Source organism: Lissotriton vulgaris, chromosome 12 (genome assembly GCF_964263255.1).
Source record: "Lissotriton vulgaris chromosome 12, aLisVul1.2, whole genome shotgun sequence".
Classification (NCBI taxonomy): domain Eukaryota; kingdom Metazoa; phylum Chordata; class Amphibia; order Caudata; family Salamandridae; genus Lissotriton; species Lissotriton vulgaris.
The window spans coordinates 748,673,254-748,692,153 of NC_141700.1; the positions used below are offsets into that span (position 1 = coordinate 748,673,254).

An 18,900-nucleotide genomic window follows, 5' to 3' on the forward strand; every position below is an offset into this window, starting at 1 on the left:
ATTATGTTTTTTACTGATGTGATGTGCAGCTTTTATGATATGTTTTTATATCGAAATAAAGCTTAAACTGAAAACTGAACTGATAATATATTTTATGATAATGTCTTTTATATGACATACCTTTTTATCTTATCACTTGAAACATGCAAGGCTTTAAAGAAGTATTTGTGCAAAGCGTACTACATTATTTTATGCTGTTTTACATACTTTACGATATTTCACTGATATCCATTTTTGTGGTTATGCTGATTTTATGCACTCATTTTAGATATGAAGTTTTATTCTCCCTTCTGAGAGCATATATTCTACTTATGTATTGTAACCTGAGGTCAAATACATACATTTCACTCGACTACATCATATTTAGACATAAAATCCAGAGGGCCTCATTTATGAGGCCCCTTGCGCCATCGGAACGTCACATTTTGTGACGTTCCGTGGCGCAGAAGCCTGCGTGATATTTATCAGGCAGAACTAAGCCACTTTTTTTTGCTTAATGCTGCCTGATAAATATCAGCCCCTTTAATGCAGTGTTCTGCATTAAGGGGGCGAGCAATTGGTGTTGCTGGGGGCGTTCCCAGCAACATCCATGGCCTTTTGACACTGCCCCAGATTTACGAGAAATCGTAAATCTGAGGCAGTGCCAAAAGCTTACGCCTCCCCAGGGGAGGCGTAAGGGAGGCGCAACAAGGAGAAATATCTTTATTTCTCATTGTTTTTCCTTTTTCTATGTGTGCTGCATTCTGCAGCACACATAGAAAGAGGGAAAGCCTTTTGTGATTATTTTTGTACAGAAAGGTTTCGCTTCCTGTACAAAAATAATTATCCTCACAACGCAGGCACCCTTGCACCATTGTGCGATGGTGCCTGCGTTGGCGCAGGCAGCCCATTGTGCGCCGGCGCAGGAGAAAAGGACAGGAATGCGCGGTATCTTATAGATACAGCGCATTCCTGCCCTTGTCTTTTGCCGTAGGGAAGCGCAGCAGGAAGGCCTGCTGCGCCTCCCTACGGCAAAACCTCATAACTGAGGCCCTGGGAGATTAAAGACCCATGGCCAGACTCAATTTTTTGCCCAAGCCTTGGCCTGTCTACCTTTAACTCAGATATCGCATGTCCTTATCTTTTGAGGAACTCGTAAAAATGTCAAATCATCCAGACAATAACTTTGACAAACATCCAAGGTGACATGAGTATAAGAGAAATTCCTTGTTATCTTTGTTTGAAGGTCAGACAGTGAGTATTCAATGTAAACAATTTAGTCTGGTTTTACACACTTTTGTCATACTGGTTTATACCGGTTCACCTTGAACTGTCATAGTGGTTCATACTGGGTGTGTCTGGAATAAATACAAATTCCCCAATGCAGGGTTAATGGTCAGTGGCCAATACAATAACAAAACAGTGATTGTCAACTGATTCAGAGAGGTCTTAGCCCAAAAGGTCCTGCCAGGTGGCCTACCAGGCTGTGGTACTCCCACAGCATCCATTCCTATGCTGAGAGCTGACACCAAGCCAAATCAGAGGGACGAGAAACGTAGCCCAACTGATGTGTGTTTCAGAGGTGACAGCATATAAGCATTTGTGCATATACACATGCAAGGGGCATGATGTTTATAGATAGCAAAATGCAGTGAAGACAAGCACAAGAGAGCAATACTGTGTAATTATTTTGGATAGCGGTGATGATAGAGTGCAGGGAGGAAAAAAGGAGAGATGCAACTGGCTGAAGTCAGTGGTGAGATGCTGGTAACAGGCACACATAGGTGCGCATTACACTTCAAGCACCAATTTGATACAGTAATTCTGCGGCCACATTTTGCAGCACTGCGGGACGCAGTTATTAGTCAATTCAAAAATATCACCCCATAATGAGTTTAATATCTCAGAATAGTGAATAACATGCGAAATGTTACTTTCCGCATGCCCACAATTCAAGCTGTTCGTCAGCATGAATAATGCTATGTTTGATCTGGAGAAAATTCTGTGTGGAAAAACCCTCATAGAGTGCAATTTGTCCCCCAATAAGTGGGACTCATGCTGTAGATGGGATGAAGATGTGTGGCCTCCTTTAAACCCTGTCAAATGTCTGCTGGTCTACCAGTTCAGCCAAAGCTACAGTTTCCATTCCTCTATTGAGGACCAGCTACCAGAATGAGAATCCTCATGGGGATCTATGCGCCCCCTCCAGTGAAGGACTGAGTTATTCTAAGACCCAGCGGTGCCAGGGAACAACACCTGAAACCTTCGTGGGTTACCTGTTCCGGCGTACAAATCACAGAGACACGGGACACTTCCTTCGGCGTCAAAGATCAAGGTTTATTTACTGCAGGGATACAGAAATCACAAGAAGTACACGTAGTGTAGGTTCTGAGAGACTGCTTCGAATTGCAACAGTGGATCGCTCCTTTTATACATATTTTAGTCATTGCACAACATGGCGAACAAAAGGTTACAACTCAGTTCCCACAGTAAACTTCAAAAGGGTTGCTTTCATGTATTCAAGAGCCCGGAACATAATTACAGTAGCATCGCCGGTTCCCAACTGTAAAAGTACGTTATCTCACCATTAGGTACATTCCATTCTGGCTGTAAACGAATTAAGAAAAGAGACAGAAACAGGTGCAAGGAAGACGAAGATAGACAACAGATTGAAAAAGAGTGTAGGGGGGCAATATCGGAAGCACGATTGCAGGATCAAAGGAGTCGTGCCTAATGCATGCACGACTGAAACAATAGACCGGCAAGATGAGCCTCGAGCGGAGCCATCTGCCTTTGCAGTGTCATTCCCCTCGTCATAAAGACACCCTCAAGGGAATACGTGTCTTCCGCAAGAGCTTGGGAATCCCAGGGTCGCAAAGCGGGCAGTGTCCGTTCGCTGACTACTTGAGGGCAAGAAACAAAATGGATGCCATATCTAAAATGGAACCCGTGGGTTCCGATGAAGAAGTCCACGAATAAGACGAATGGTGTAACGTAGAATAGCGAAAACTCGTACACCCACTAAACTCGTCATTTGCGGCTCATAGATACCAAACTCGTCCATATCCGAACGAGTCAAAAACGTCATTACGATTCTCACGGAACCTCAGACGCTCCTTTTGCCCTCAGGTAGGCAAGCACTGGTCGATATCAGAATCGATCTCGATATTCATCAGATCGTTCAGATGTTGCTGCAACATTATTCTATCCATCAATGCTTCTTTGGTAACAGATGGCCGTCTTATACACGTTGTAGCACAAAGGCCACATAAGGCAGGACCACACTGCACGCAAAGACAACACGTGAACAGAAACGCTACAACAACTCCGATGATCATCAGAATCCTCCAAACCCACGTCGACATCAGGCCCCAAAACCATCCTAGTAGCGTCCAATCACCTACATCCACGTGTATGGACTCGGAGATCTTATGCAACTTCGAGATGGCTTGATATACGGTTGGAGCGTTATCAGGGATGAAAATACAGCAACTCGAATGGATCACCTTGCACACACCACCTCTATCTGCAAGAACAACGTCTAGAACCATACGGTTCTGCAGCTTCATAAGCCTATCTGCCTGAAGCTCTGCTGTCAGATTACCAAGAGCACTTGCAGTTATATTAGCAGTCGATTCTACCACACGAGTCAACTGTCTCAGGTTCCTACTATTAATCATAGGTCCCCAAAACGGCAGGAAACCCTTAAAGAAGTCTCCTGCTTCTTGACCGGCAGTGTCCTCTTTGCTAACAACGCCTCTCACAACTCTAGTCTTGTGATAGTCCGAGGCAACTGTGAAAGTCGGTGGCAACAGATTCGCAATATAACAGGTGCCCGAGAAGTCACGGGGCAACCAAGTATATGCGCGATCATAACATACAAAGTATGTACCCTTGGCAGTCAGAAAAACGGGGGAAGAGAGCATTGGTAAAAAATACGTTTCAGTACAAGCACTCTTCCCAAGCTGAGCTCGCGGATTTCGACCAAGACCTTGCAAGCAAAAATTACCAAGATGGGGTACGATCCAGATCGGAGACGAGCTTTTAAGCTGTCTATCACCCACTGACATGCTATACTCAGCCTCACTCAGATCCTTGTATGCTCGCACCTCTTCCTCTGGAATAAGCGATGCATCAAAAATATCTCTATCCAAGTCAACAATCGCTCTTGCCAAAGTCTTGTGGTACGGGCCGGGACCAGGATCTGCAGAGCGTGGCTCTCGATGGGGGTAGGAATCTAGTGCACTACGGAACATAGTTTGGAATGCTCGAGCTGACCCCTGGGAGCTATAAGGAAAAACCAAATACGGAATACCCCTATCCATGGTATGTGGCATTAACCTACACACCCAACAGTTAGTAGTATTCATCACTAACTGATGCTGATGTAGGAGCTGGACAAAGGAGTTGTTCATGAATTCCGCACGTCTAACCTGTTCATGTTGGGGCAGAGGATGAAAGGAATGTGGAGAAACAGTGGGAATAGAATTCAGTTCAGGAGAGGAAGTAGGTGAAGTGGAGGGCAAAAACGACTGTATTCCAAAATACACTCCACCCACTAATAGCATAGAAACAGTCAGAAACAGCAGGAATACCTGAAACAGAAAGCATTTTGTTCGTACAACCTTATGTAATTTCGATCTTTGAGCCGACATCCTCTCTACTTCCACAGCTTAGAGAAATCCATCCTCTAAAAACCGTCCATAACGTTCTTGACGCACTTCGTTCTGAGTAGCGATTATCAATTCCCAGGAGTTCCCAGGAATCGACAAAAGTAACCGACCTAGTGTCAGGAACCTGCTAAACAGAAGGAAGTACCCGCACGGCCCTACGGTAAACCCGGATGAAAGGTTTTCTTAATCAAAACATTCAAATTTTAATACAAAACTCCTAGCTGTGGAAGGAAAAAAAGAACACACGTGAAAAAGAATTAAAAAATCACTAGAAGATGCAAGTGTTCATAATGTTCCTGGCAACAGTAAGGGGGTAAAATGAATTCAAAAAGAAAAACAAAAAGGTTTTTATTAGTCTTTGTCACGTGAACGAAGAAAATATCGACTTCTTCCTGGTCAAGTCTGGTCTTCAAATAATTGATCAGGTTGCGAACCAGTGTTCAATTGATCAGGTGACAGTTCAAGCCTCGAATTCTCCAATGCTGACGATTCAACAGATGTATCTGGCTGCAATGAATTGTCTCCTACAGGTTGAGCATCACTAAATGGCACAAAACGTAGAGGGGTCTCAGTTTCCGTTGCGGCAATCCCAGTTCGAACCCAAGAATCTGCTGGCAAAGGGATCGGGACTTTCTTGGTGTGGGTGGCGTGCACCCAATTCTTTCTGCCTTCCAACCGAACTGCAGTCCTTGTAGCCAGCAAAACTTGGAAGGGACCCACAAATCTTGGCTCCAGATTACGCTTTCTCCCAAAGTTGCGGGTGACAACCCAGTCTCCCGGTTGGAGCCGATGTCCAGGACCCTCTGTCTGTGCCGGTAGAGCTTCAAAAACCTGTTGATGAATGGACCTCAGTTTAGCAGTCAGATCATAAAGATAATCAATCAACATTGGGTATTCGAGACTATCAAATGCCTTAGGCCTCGGGACTCCCCAAATGTTCACAGGACGGCCGAACACAATCTCATATGGGCTAAGCCCTACTCGAGAGTGCACAGTCGCCCTGGTCGACAAGAGAGCTAGAGGCAAGGCATCAGGCCATGACAGACCAGTCGTCGCTTAAATCTTAGCAAGTTTTAGTTTCAGAGTGCCATTGTACCCTTCAACAAAACCTGCTGACTGGGGATGATTGGTGCTATGGAATTTTTGTCGAATTCCCCGGCCCTTACACACACTCTTCATCACACTCCCCACAAACTCACTTCCGTTATCCGACCATACAATCCGTGGCATTCCATACCGAGGAAAGTATTCCTTCAGTAGGACTTTCGCTGTGGACAGGGCAGTATTATCTTTAAGAGGATAGGCCTCAATCCATCTGGAGAACGCGCAAACCACAACCAAAACGTACTTCAGATTATTGCATCTCTCCATATGGATGAAGTCCAATTGGATGACTTCAAAGGGACATGTAGGAGGAGCAAAATGGCCAGGTGGAGTGGGGGTGCCCTTGCCAGGATTATACATTATACATACCATACAATTCTTAACCACCCTCTCAGCACACTTAGCAATACCATCATTCTTCCATACAGGAGACAACAACTTACATATACCTTTCACGCTAATATGTGACAAGCCGTGAGCCATAGTCACAACGGCTAGCACATATGCATCCGGTAACATCCACCTCTGACATTCCGACAAATCAATCCAACATCCATGCGCATCTAACTTTCCCGTGCTTTCTTTCCACTTAGTCTTTTCAGTTTCAGTGGCCTCATTCTGAATCGCTTTCACGCTCTCAACAGTGTCCTCACACATACCAGTCTCCTTCGGCCACCTCACTGAATTCATAATGTACATTCGGGTTGCAAGATTCTTAGCTGTTTCCTTAGCAATCTCATCCGCAAACGCGTTACCACGACCAACATCATCCGTAACCTTTCGGTGCGCACTGCATTTAATGATTGCCACCTGCTTAGGCAATGTAAGTGCGTCCAAAAGATCGTTCACAAGCTGTCCGTGTTGGATCTTCGTGCCATGCGATGTCATAAATCCTCTTTCTCGCCACAATCGACCAAAGCTATGTGCAACACCAAACGCATATTGACTATCTGTAAACACATTCACTCGCTTTCCCTTAGACAAAACACACGCTCTCGTCAACGCAATCAACTCTGCCGCTTGAGGTGAATTCTGGCTCAATCTCGCAGTTTCCACAACCGTGCTCAACGTCACCACAGCATACGCAGTCGTCACATCGCCATTCGGCAACTTAAAACACGAACCATCAACATACAAAGTACCATCGGGGTCTGCCAATGGAGTGTTTTTTAGGTCAACACGACCATTCGTTTCTTCCTCAGTTCGTAGATTACAATCATGTGGTGGTACATCATCTGATTCCATATTAATCGGCAACAAAGTCGCCGGGTTCAGCACATTACAACGCTTTATTTGTATATGACTTGCCAAAAGTGTTAACTCATAACCAGACAACCTTGCACTCGTCAAGTGCTGAGTTTTCGTCCGATTTAAAAGAGTGTCAACTGCATGCGGAACCATCACCGTAAGCATATTATTCATGACCAATCCTGCAGATTGCCGGATGGACACCGCAGCTGCCGCTGTCGCTCTTAGACAACTTGGCAATGCTCTAGCTACTGGATCCAAGGTCGAGGAAAAATATGCACATGGACGCTGCTTACCGCCAAATTGTTGCGTCAAAACACTCAACGCACAACCTTCTCTCTCGTGAACGTATAGTGTAAACGGCTTACTGTAGTCAGGAGTACCTAACACAGGAGCCAAACACAACGCATCACGCAATTCAGAGAAACTTTTCTGACACTCTTCAGTCCATGGCAAAGGAGTCGGAACATCCTTGCACGTGAGGGCTAACAATGGCTTCGCTAGCAATTAAAAATTTGGAATCCATTGCCTGCAGTATGACGTGATACCTAGAAAGGCACGCACATCTCTCTGAGTTGTTGACACAGTCATTCGAGCGATCGCTGCAATTCTTTCTGGGGTCAACCTTCTTCCCTCCTTTGACAATAATTGACCTAGATAGGTTACTTCTTGACAACAATATTGAAGCTTAAAAGGTGACACCTTGTGATGTAAGTCACATAGATGCTGTAACAGCGATACTGTAGCAGTTTTGCAAATCTGCTTAGTGTCAGCAGCCACTAACAGATCATCAACGTACTGAATCAAGGCCGCACCAACCGGTAACACAAACGCATCAAGTTGACTCTTAAGGGCTTGGCTGTAGATCGATGGACTCTCACAGTAGCCCTGAGGAGCGCGTTTAAACCTGAAGCTGCGACCACCTAATGAGAAGCCGAATAGATCTCTGCTTTCCTCAGCAATCGGAATGCTAAAGAAAGCATTCTTCAGATCGATTACCGAGAACCAAGAGGCAGAGGCTGGAATCAGAGTCAGTAAAGCCGTAATATCGGGCACCACAGGAAATTGTGGAATCACAATTTTATTTACCTCCCTCAAATCAATGACAAAACGATAAACAGGAGGCTTGGATGGATCAGTTTGTTTCAAAATACGTAACACAGGACTATTACACACATTTCCCCGAGTTTCCTCAATAACATCCATCTTGATCAAGTCATAAATGATCGCTAATAGCGCTCGTTCACCATCAAGAGAGATACGATACTGGGGGATACGTGGTAATCGCACATTCGATTTCAATTGAACAACATAGGGTGATATGTCCAGCAGGCCCACGTCATTGGGACCTGTTGCGCACAAAGACTCAGGAAGAGAACTCAATTCCGGTGGAAGCTTATCAGTTGACGAGTACATAGGAGAGATCACTCTCTGACCCAATGTAAGCTCCACTCCCGCAGGAGAACAGTACAGAGTCGCGTATAACCGTTTCAACAAATCCAGGCCTAAAAGATTCTCACCACAACAAGTAGTTAAAATCAAAGAGCTTCTAGCTCACGAGGCCCAATTGTAAGGGGCAAAGGGCTAGAAACCGGATTGCTAACCGGGGCGCCAGAAAATCCAACTGAAACATTTGTTAAGCCAGACAAAGGTGCTCCAGGGAGTTTCGAATGCATGATGGAACTTTTCGCTGCACCAGTGTCCAACAGAAAAGGCTCAACTACGCCCGATGTGGCAACTGCAACGTAAGGCCCTCTCTGATCAACCGGAACTGATACTACTCTCTCTCTTTGTCTGTGGCTGTCCTAGTAATTACCATCAGCATCAATATCATGCTCGACGTAATAGTCGTCCACATGATACTGTGCAGATCTACCAGACGATGAATCGCGCTGATCAAAGCAATTGTTCGAGTCCGATGAAGTGGTAGAACGCTCATTCTGATTTTGAGGGACACTGCGACCTCTACAACGAGATGCCTGTTGAGGACCACTCCGACCTCCTCGAGCCGAAACACCATTATTTCGGTCACGTAAAACCGGACAATTAAACTTCGGATGACCCTCAACCCTACAATATGCGCATTGATTATACCCAAGCATAGATCTCGGTGTAGAGGAGTCAGTGCACGACTGAGTCCTGGAAGACTGTAATTGCGATCGATTTTGCTGCTGTGAGTCATTTTGATTCGAGCGCGGAGGATACGCTTGCTGTAACAAAACCTTAGTCTTAAGATCCTTCGTGTTCTTATCTGCACGATCACTTTCTTCCTTTTCTCTGTTTTCGTAATATTGAGCCGTGGCTAATATTTGAGCAGTGGTAGAAACAGCCCACAAACTTTCGGAATTCTTCAATTTATTGCTGAGTTCAGGCAACAGATTTGACACAAATTTATCGAATAACAGTCGCTGACCTCCCTCAGTGCTCATATCCTGACCACTGTGATCGATGAATGCCTCCTCAAATCTGGTAAAGAAATCAGAGACACTCTCGTCTTTCTTTTGCTTGCACGCAGACAATTTATCCCAGTTAACTCTCATTGCTGGCATAAGTGTCTTCATAAGTGTAATAATCCTCTGGGGCAGATCCGTAATGAGCTGTTCAGGCTTAGCCCCACCAACTTGCCGTCTGTTAGCCGCCGCAAGAGCAGCCCAATCACCGCCTAACTCAGCTACGTGATTCTCTTGACTGATTTTTGCCCAAATTGGTTGAGGTACTACATTACCGAACAACATGTCGATATCGGCAAGGTTCATAATAGTAGCATCCACTAATTGGGATAACTCCTTATAATAACCTGCCGGATTTTTGCGGGGGTCAGGTAAAGATTGTTTCACCTGTAAAACCTCTGATCGTTTCCACGAGAGGTGTATCCAGACTCTCTGGAAATGCTGCAAAATAGGAGGATTAGCACCGGGATTACCTGGCATCCACACCGGGGGGACTTCTCGCATGGGATGCTGACCAGGTTGTGCCATCCACTCCTCAGTGTCGTCATTAAACAATACTCGAGGTTGTACTGTAGATCGAAATGATAAGAGACGCTCTAAAGCACGTCGAACATTACTACCCACAATCATACCGTTCGAAAACTGATTCTGGAGTTCAGTCATTTCGGGCGGTACATTGTCTACCTCATCATTATCCCACTCCTCTCGTAAGGATTTACACATTTCCTCAAACACGAATCTTTGTGTGGGCTCATTAAACTGAGAGAACGTCTCGAAAACTACGCGCGGGGTGTATTTAGCAGGATGCCTAATCCATTTACGCGTCATTTTCACTAACGTCTCACTTTCCCTACCACCAGGAATTTGACTTCATCTATGAGAGACATCAGAAACATCGGACCCAAGGATCGGTCCAAATGGAGAGTAAAGATTAGCAATAGCATTAGGTATGCGACTACGAACAGAAGGAGAAGAGGAGAGAAGTACAGGGGCAACAACATGAGGGCTAAACGTAGGAGCAGTAGGAGTAGCCAAAAGAGCAGAAGTAGCGGGAACGATAGACTGAGAAGGTATAGGTAGTGGAGCAGTAGGAAGAAGAGCAGGTATGGGAGCAGGGACAACTTGAGGAACAAGAGGATTCAGGAGGACAGGAATAACGGCAGGCTGACCAGCAGCTGCCGGAACAACAGGTTGAGGTACAGGAGGAACCACAGGAGCTGTAGTATCCTGTGCGTATGGAGGTGGTGATTTCAGTAGATAGGACAGCAAAGGGTCCTCTACCGCTTCTTCTCCCTTCTCATCAGAACTTGACGGTAAAACGGGATAACACTTATCCACCGCCATATGTTGCAGTCTAGCAAAAACTTGCTTTTCCTTCTCTTCTTTGTCTCGCTGAAACTGCTCTGCATTTCTCATCACCGTAATGATACCTTCTCTCTTGTTTTTCTTAATCTGTTTGATTTCTTTCTGCTTGGCCTCTTTGCGCCATAACCGGAAGGAATCAAACATGGCCGGCCTTGCTTTCTTTTTAAACAATTTTGCCTCGAGATTGTCCAAAATTGCAGTTTCGAAACTACCATGGGGTTGCCAACTAAGGACACCATCACTTTTAGTATAGCGGATCCAATAATCATTATATACTATAGGACCCACTCCGTGACGACTATAGAGCTCATAAATTGGAGTTCCAACTGGAGGTATTGGACATGAGTCCTCCAACCGGGAATCCGTACCGCAACATTTAAGGAAACCAAACAAAGTACTACGGCCAGGCATCGTGCACACTAACCGAGTTTACAAACTTCAAGGGTTATCGAATTACGATGTCCTCGCAAAAATGCAAGACCCTCGGTTTTTGGCAATTGCAATCGTCAAATAAAACCCAACAACTAAGAACCAACAACTAAGAACCACAAATGCAATGGAATCACGCAAACAACCAAGTTTCAACAACAACAACCAAGGACTATGGGAGCGACCCACAAATACTTAACTGAAAGAGCAATGGCGTCACCAGGAAGGCCCGTCTATCGTCTCGCTGTACAAAGGACTACGCCAGGCACCAAAACAGGTCGACAGTCAGGGCATCAGTCCGTCGCAGCCGTCAGGAGGCGGGAATCTTCGCGGGAAAAGTCTTCGGACCACTTATTTCGACAACAGGATCGATGAAGCGGGGTGCAACTTCCCTCGGAGATTTCACACGAAGTTCCTCACGATCGTCAGGCTTTGGACCGGTAGCGCTGATGTCGCCCCACATTGGGCGCCAACTGAAGGACTGGGTTATTCTAAGACCCAGCGGTGCCAGGGAACAACACCTGAAACCTTCGTGGGTTACCTGTTCCGGCGTACAAATCACAGAGACATGGGACACTTCCTTCGGCGTCAAAGATTAAGGTTTATTTACTGCAGGGATACAGAAATCGCAAGAAGTACACGTAGTGTAGGTTCTGAGAGACTGCTTCGAATTGCAACAGTGGATCGCTCCTTTTATACATATTTTAGTCATTGCACAACATGGCGAACAAAAGGTTACAATTCAGTTCCCACAGTAAACTTCAAAAGGGTTGCTTTCATGTATTCAAGAGCCTGGAACATAATTACAGTAGCATCGCCGGTTCCCAACTGTAAAAGTACATTATCTCACCATTAGGTACATTCCATTCTGGCTGTAAACAAATTAAGAAAAGAGACAGAAACAGGTGCAAGGAAGACGAAGATAGACAACAGATTCAAAAAGAGTGTAGGGGGGCAATATCGGAAGCACGATTGCAGGATCAAAGGAGTCGTGCCTAATGCATGCACGACTGAAACAATAGACCGGCACGGCAAGATGAGCCTCGAGCGGAGCCATCTGCCTTTGCAGTGTCATTCCCCTTGTCATAAAGACACCCTCAAAGGAACACGTGTCTTCCGCAAGAGCTTGGGAATCCCAGGGTCGCGAAGCGGGCAGTGTCCGTTCGCTGACTACTTGAGGGCAAGAAACAAAATGGATGCCGTATCTAAAATGGAACCCGTGGGTTCAGATGAAGAAGTCCACGAATAAGACGAATGGTGTAACGTAGAATAGCGAAAACGCGTACACCCACTAAACTCGTCATTTGCGGTTCATAGATACCAAACTCGTCCATATCCGAACGAGTCAAAAACGTCATTACGATTCTCACGGAACCTCACCAGGTCTCCAGTAAAGCTGCTGCTGCAACAAATCCTTTGCCAAGCAGATGTCATAATTTATGCCCCCACTCAGAAAAGTATTTTGTTTTTCAAAACCAAACTTGCAAAGAAGGAGTTTTATCTTGCAGAACAAAATAGTAATAGCCTTGGGGGCATACTGTCAGGCACCTTTGCATTGCTCTTGCACAAAGCATCTTGAAAATCAGATTTATGAATCCACACAAGGCCACCTTGTGTGGCACTAAGTGGCTTCATGAATTTGAGTAATGTAACTCAGCAGAGATCACTGCATTGCATTACTCTGCCCTAGGGAAAATATTCCATGGGCATTGCGTGGGTGTTCCCACGCAACATTCAATGGTTTTGACTCATTCACAGATTTACCAGAAGTGGTAGACATGGGAATGCGCCAAAAGGCCGACATCTCCTCAGGTGAGGTGTAACGAGGAGACTGCGTTTATTTCTCCTTGTTTTTTCCTCTTTCTACATGTTCTGAATTCTGCAGCACACATAGAAAGAGGAAAAGGCCACAAGGAGTTGTTTTTATGAAGGAAGGTCTTACATACTTGAGGGGTCCTTCCTGCAAACTACATTGAGGGCCCCCCCAGACTCAGTTAGGAGCTGTCACGCCAGGGTACTGTGCTGGGGGGGCCCTGAAGCTTGGGGATCCCACACCGCAGGGGCTTCAGGGGCCTTTGTTATGCCACTGCAGGAAAGTGTCCCTTCCTGAACAAAAATAATCCTTCTTACAATGCAGACACCCCAGCACCATGGTGCAAGGGTGCCTGAGTTTGTGCTAGTCAGCCAAAAGGGTGCTATTGCAGGGGAAAAGGCAGGAATGTGCAATATTGACTTACATTCAGCACATTTCTGCCCTTTCCTTGTCACAGTGCAGGGCAGCAAGGAGATTTGTGACACAGAACTTTTTTGACTCAGCCATAAATATGGCCCTTGGGGCATTCTCCTGACGCCTGGGGCCAATGTTCGATTTCTGCTGCCTGGGACCATCATGTATTCTTTGGGGGTAGGGGAAATGGGTGAATGTTACCCTGTCCTAAATAGAGCAGCTCAACCATTGCTGTTACCTGACAACAATGTTGCAGACGAGTCAACAGCTTAAAGTTTTTATGTGGTGTAGCTATATAAGGCTTTGCTATTAGAAACTCTATGGCAGAGGTCTTCAAACTTTTGGATGCCGAGACCCCCCTGTCAACATTTTCAGGCGTAAGGACCCCCTCCTGACAAAAATTTCTAAATCCTTTGTGGGTGACAAGAGTACCCAAGTGACTGCACAGTGAGCGATGCAACAGTGTGAGAGTAGGGTAAAAGGAGTGACTGCAGGGTGAGTGAGGTGACCATATGAATTTGGGTTTGGCTGTAAGTGCAGAGTGGGGCGAATTAATGCATGGTTAGTGTTGGCCTTGTTTGAGTGAGCTACAGATTGAGCAGGGAGGGGGACAGGTGAGTGAAGTGTCACATGAGCGCAGGGTAAGTAGTGTGCTCATGTGACTGCAGGGTGAGGTACAGGGTGAACAACGCAAGCGCATTGTTAGTGCAGAGAGATCACTGTGAATGCAGGGTGAGCGGGTGAATGTTGTGAGCACATGGTGTTCAGTGTGAGTGTATTGTGATTATTGTGAGTGCAGGGTGAGCGGGTGAATGGTGTGAAAGCATGGTGATCAGTATGAGTGCATTGTGATCACTGTTAGTGCAGGGTGAATGGTGTGAGTGCAGGGTGAGCGAGTGAATGATGTGAGTGCATTGTGATCAGTGTGAGTGCACTGTGATCACTGTGAGTGCAGGGTACGCGGGTGAATGTTGTGAGTGCATGGTGATCAGTGTGAGTGCAGGGTGAGTGGGTGATCAGTGTGAGTGCATTGTGATCACTTTGAGTGCAGGGTGAGAGGGTGATCGGTGTGAGTGCATGGTGATCATTGGGAGTGCATGGTGATCAGTGTGAGTGCAGGGTGAGCGGGTGAATGGTGTGAGTGCATGATGATCAGTGTGAGTGCATTGTGATTGCTGTGAGTGCATTGTGATTGCTGTGAGTGCATGGTGATCAGTGTGAATGCATTGTCATCAGTGTGAGTGCATTGTGATCAGTGTGAGTGCTTTGTGATTGGTGTGAGTGCATTGTGATCAGTATGAGAGCATTGTGATCAGTGTGAGAGCATTGTGATCACTGTGAGTGCATTGTGATCACTATTAGTGCATGGTGATCAGTGTGAGTGCAGGGCGAGCGTGAAAGTGAAGGCGAGAATGAGGAGTGAGTTGTCTGAATGCAGGGTGCATTCCCAGAAACTTGAAGCGTAGGGTTTCAGATATAAGTTAAACTATTGCTATAATGGCATTAATCAGGGATCGAGGGTAGAGGAAATAAATAATATGCTGATACAGCTCATTATTTTGATGGCCCAGAAATAAGCAGTCACCTAAAGCTGTATTTTTAGCACTTATCCGTGAATACTCATAACAGCAAATATAAATAGAAAGCACTTTTAATTGTGTTCTAGGGCTGCCTCAATGATCCATGACTGATAATTAAAGAGAACAAAGACAGAAAAGTCACATAGCTAATTATTACATACTTTTTTATTTATAACTCTATTTATTGCCAAGAGCAGGTCTCTGCGGGCTCTTTAAACAACACACGGCAGGCATTTTTCTTTTGGCTACCCAACTTTATATTTCTTTTCATTAAATGCATTTTCACACTACAGCAGTAAGTGTAAAAATACAAATGTAAGGAATAGGCAGAGTGGGGGCCCAGGGGGTACTGGAACCATTACAAAATCTAAGCCTAGGTAACCAGTTAACAAAGACATGTAAATATGCAAATGGTCTTTAAAGACCTGTGAAAAGCTGGCCGGAGAAAAGACTCCAGACACCTCCCAGCCAAGCCCCCAGCAGCGCGAGCTGCACTGCAGCAGCCCGGGCTGAGAGACACTACGGGGAAGGAGGGGGGCTGAAGCTATGGGCCTGGGCAGAAGTGTGAAGGGAATGCGTGACCCCCTTCCTATCACTCCACGGCCCCTCTGGGGGTCGCACCCCACAGTTTGAAGACCCATGCTCTATGGTTACCCCTCCTTCAAAGGAGGAATCATGGGTTTGGTAGAGTGTTGCATTTGGTATTTTATGGCAGATGCACCATTGTTTCAAACTGCAAACCCTTATAGTTGCCTTGCATATTCAGCAACTTTTTCATAAGCACACATACTTCGTAATTCACTCCCCTACATGTCTTTTGCTATGTTGCATGAGATGTCTTGAGATTCCAGGTAACATATTTTTTATTAACTTGTTGTGAGTACTTGACAACTGTTGAATGTAATCAGAGTGAGTGCTTTTTCGGCTTATGTGCCCCCCCTCTCCTTCTTCCTTGTCTTATGCAACACATGACCACCCCTTTCTGTGTAGGCAAATGTGACTATTGCTTTGTGGTTACATTCACAATGACATTGTTGGATGATATAATTTGATTGAGTATATACCTGCCATGAATGGAAGTCTGAGATGTTTGCACAGATATCATGATGAACAGGGGCGCCATTTCGCTGGCACATTCTTAGGTCTTCTAAAGCCAATGCAGTGGCATACACTGCATTGTAGATATTGTAAGTCAGTCTAAAGTCCATCATGTTGCTGATGAGAGGGTTGTTGAGGTCCTCAGCTCCTGTGCAAAGCTTAGTTTTATTACCGCTGATCATGAGTGAGTTTTCCTTATTTGACCACTGGCAACCAAAGGCTTCCTCCCAGAAGCTTCTCACAAAAATATCCCCTGGAGATGACAAAGGATTAATGTTGACAAAATAGTCTTGAAAGCCCATCATTCCTCCACTGTGGATTGCAAATCCGATGGTGCCCACAACGATCTCAAAGTATTTCTCGATGGAGAGGAGAGAATATGTAGCCCAGGCTTCGCTGGCAATCCAGATCCTTTCCGTCACATTTTGCCGCAAAACCTCATCTAGGAGTGGAACCAGGTAAACGTTTGAGGAGAAGATGATGATGGCTTTGGCAGTTGACTTTTTGATCACTTTTACAATATTAACAGCATTCTTGTCAGCTCGGTTTGGAAGGATTTTCTCTGTGAAAGCAACACATGCTCCAGCCTTGATTACTTCTTGCTGTACGATTTGACTGCCCAATTGCCCATAGTCATCATCTGCAGCTAGAATGCCAACCCAGGTCCATCCAAAGTATATCAATAACTGGGCCAGTCCACGAGACTGAAAGTCATCACTAGGGATGGTGCGGAAGAAAGATGGGAACTGGTTCCGGTCATTAAGAAGTGGACTTGTTGAAAAATAACTGATCTTTTGGAAAAGAAAAATAAGGACAAGTTACCACAAGGCTGTTTTTTTTAATGAAGTATTGTCAAATAGTGATCTGAATCCAGCTTAGTTATGAGTCCCACTGATGATGATTAGCAGGGTGAGGATGATCCAGGTCAGACCCATATTGTGTAAAACTAATGCGCTATTCTTTTAAAAGTAGAACTACAGGCATAATTTAAGAGTAAGCAAAAGACACGCAATTGATGGACGGAATGCAGAACAAATCAAAACATTCACCCCAAGTCAAGAAATATGGGTTAAATCCATCATTCTTTTGCTCACCATGCCACCCCAGTTTAGACCTTGCCATATGCAAATCAGACTTGACCTTGTGCCCAATGGAAACAGTCCAGCCCAAAATGCCAGGCCACCCTGTACTGGAAACAAGCGTACTAGGACCGGTTTTGGGGTTTCACCCCTCATCAGCCAAGATAGCTTGACTCCAGTGGCATTCTGCCCATCAATTGTTTTTTTTTGCAGATGTGATGCATTGGCACTCCAAATGTAAGGACTGTGTTGCAATGACTTCGGATGAAATGGTCTCTGATGTGACAAATGATATTCACTATCATGCATTAGTATATAATTCACATGCAGGATTTTCTGTTCATCACTTTACAAGTCTGTTTAAAAGTCAGAATTCTAGACTTTAATTAGCTCTTTTTAATTGAAGCGCTTACTTTTCTCGGATTGAGCATTAACACATCCTGATGATCTACAGTGTTGATAGAACATTGGAAAGTTGGGACTTCCAGGGAAAAGAACGGAAGCTGCCCAGCCAATAATGGTTAGCATAGACTGTCTGCTGTACTATTCCGATGTTTATTGTTTTTCACCCTTATTTAATATACACTATTCTAACGTCTGTGGGTGGAATGTGCTAATAGTAATATTGACTTTATGCTTTGGGTTATTCTGGTTGTTAAAGTTCCTCTCCTTCGTTATAGACCCTCTTCAGTGGTCCAGACCTATATATCAGCTTCAGGGCCTTTAACTAGTAATTATCACCATGTCCTACCTGTGGGTACATGTATAAACCAAGGATCCGCGCAAGAAGAATTGACCGTGTGGATAAGGAATCCCCAATGACAGCCGCTGGTGGCAAACTTCTGTGGCAGCGGTAGTTTGGAACTGGCTCTTCTTGTCCTGAAAGAATCCATAGTGTTCCCTTCAGAGAACGCTGAAGCATTGTACAGGAGTCGAAGATTTGGAATCCCAAGGTGATGTTGGGTAAAAGGTTGGGGTTGTTGTTAATCTCTTCAATGGCAAAGATCATGGCCTGGATCCACTGGTAATTCTGAAACCCAAACCTGAAATATGTAGAGAGACCGTAGACTTCAGACCCATTTAAAAATGACTGTAATACGTTTGTAAGCTGTATATAGTTGACAGCTGCCAAAATATTCATAGAAAGGGTTATTGTTTTTTTTATTTCCCAAATCCACTACTAAAAATAAAAGTTTAAAATAGCAGTCGAAGAGCCTGATTACAATTTGCATGGTACAGGGGTAATGGTAAAATTACTTTTGATTTTACTGTTACAGAGTGGTAAACCCATACCAGTAGCATATACAACTATGAGAAAAACCCCATTGCATGGGGAATGACCATAAGGAGGGAGAGGCGTTTGTTTCCCTTAGCAGTGAGGAGCACCACCAAAGAAAACAAACAAACTGGGAATGAGTGCTTGGCTGCTGCTTGCCTCAGGTGATTTTCCAAGCCAGAATAACAAGATTTAAAAATAGGGTATGGATCCCTCACATCAAGAAAAAACAAGCATTACACACTCTGAGTGAAATTCCATACCATTCTCTCCACCTGACTCAGAATAGAGGCCAAAGTTTTAGAGCTAAGAAACTAGCCAGAAGCTGTGTGCTGTGATTTTGAACATTTGGTACACTTGTAAATGTTCCACTTCTGTTGCATTGAGGGAGT

General features: G+C 44.9%; 1 protein-coding gene across 1 annotated transcript in view; it reads right to left on the bottom strand.

Moving 5' to 3' along the window:
• The window catches only part of LOC147678567 (vomeronasal type-2 receptor 26-like), a 59,423-nt gene extending 41,182 nt beyond the window's left edge, over positions 1-18,241 (bottom strand). Inside the window, exon 1 of the mRNA XM_086946602.1 lies at positions 17,984-18,241. Within this exon, the coding sequence (XP_086802728.1) occupies positions 17,984-18,241 (258 nt within the window). The remainder of the gene's footprint in view (positions 1-17,983) is intronic.
• Positions 18,242-18,900: the final 659 nt, after the last annotated feature.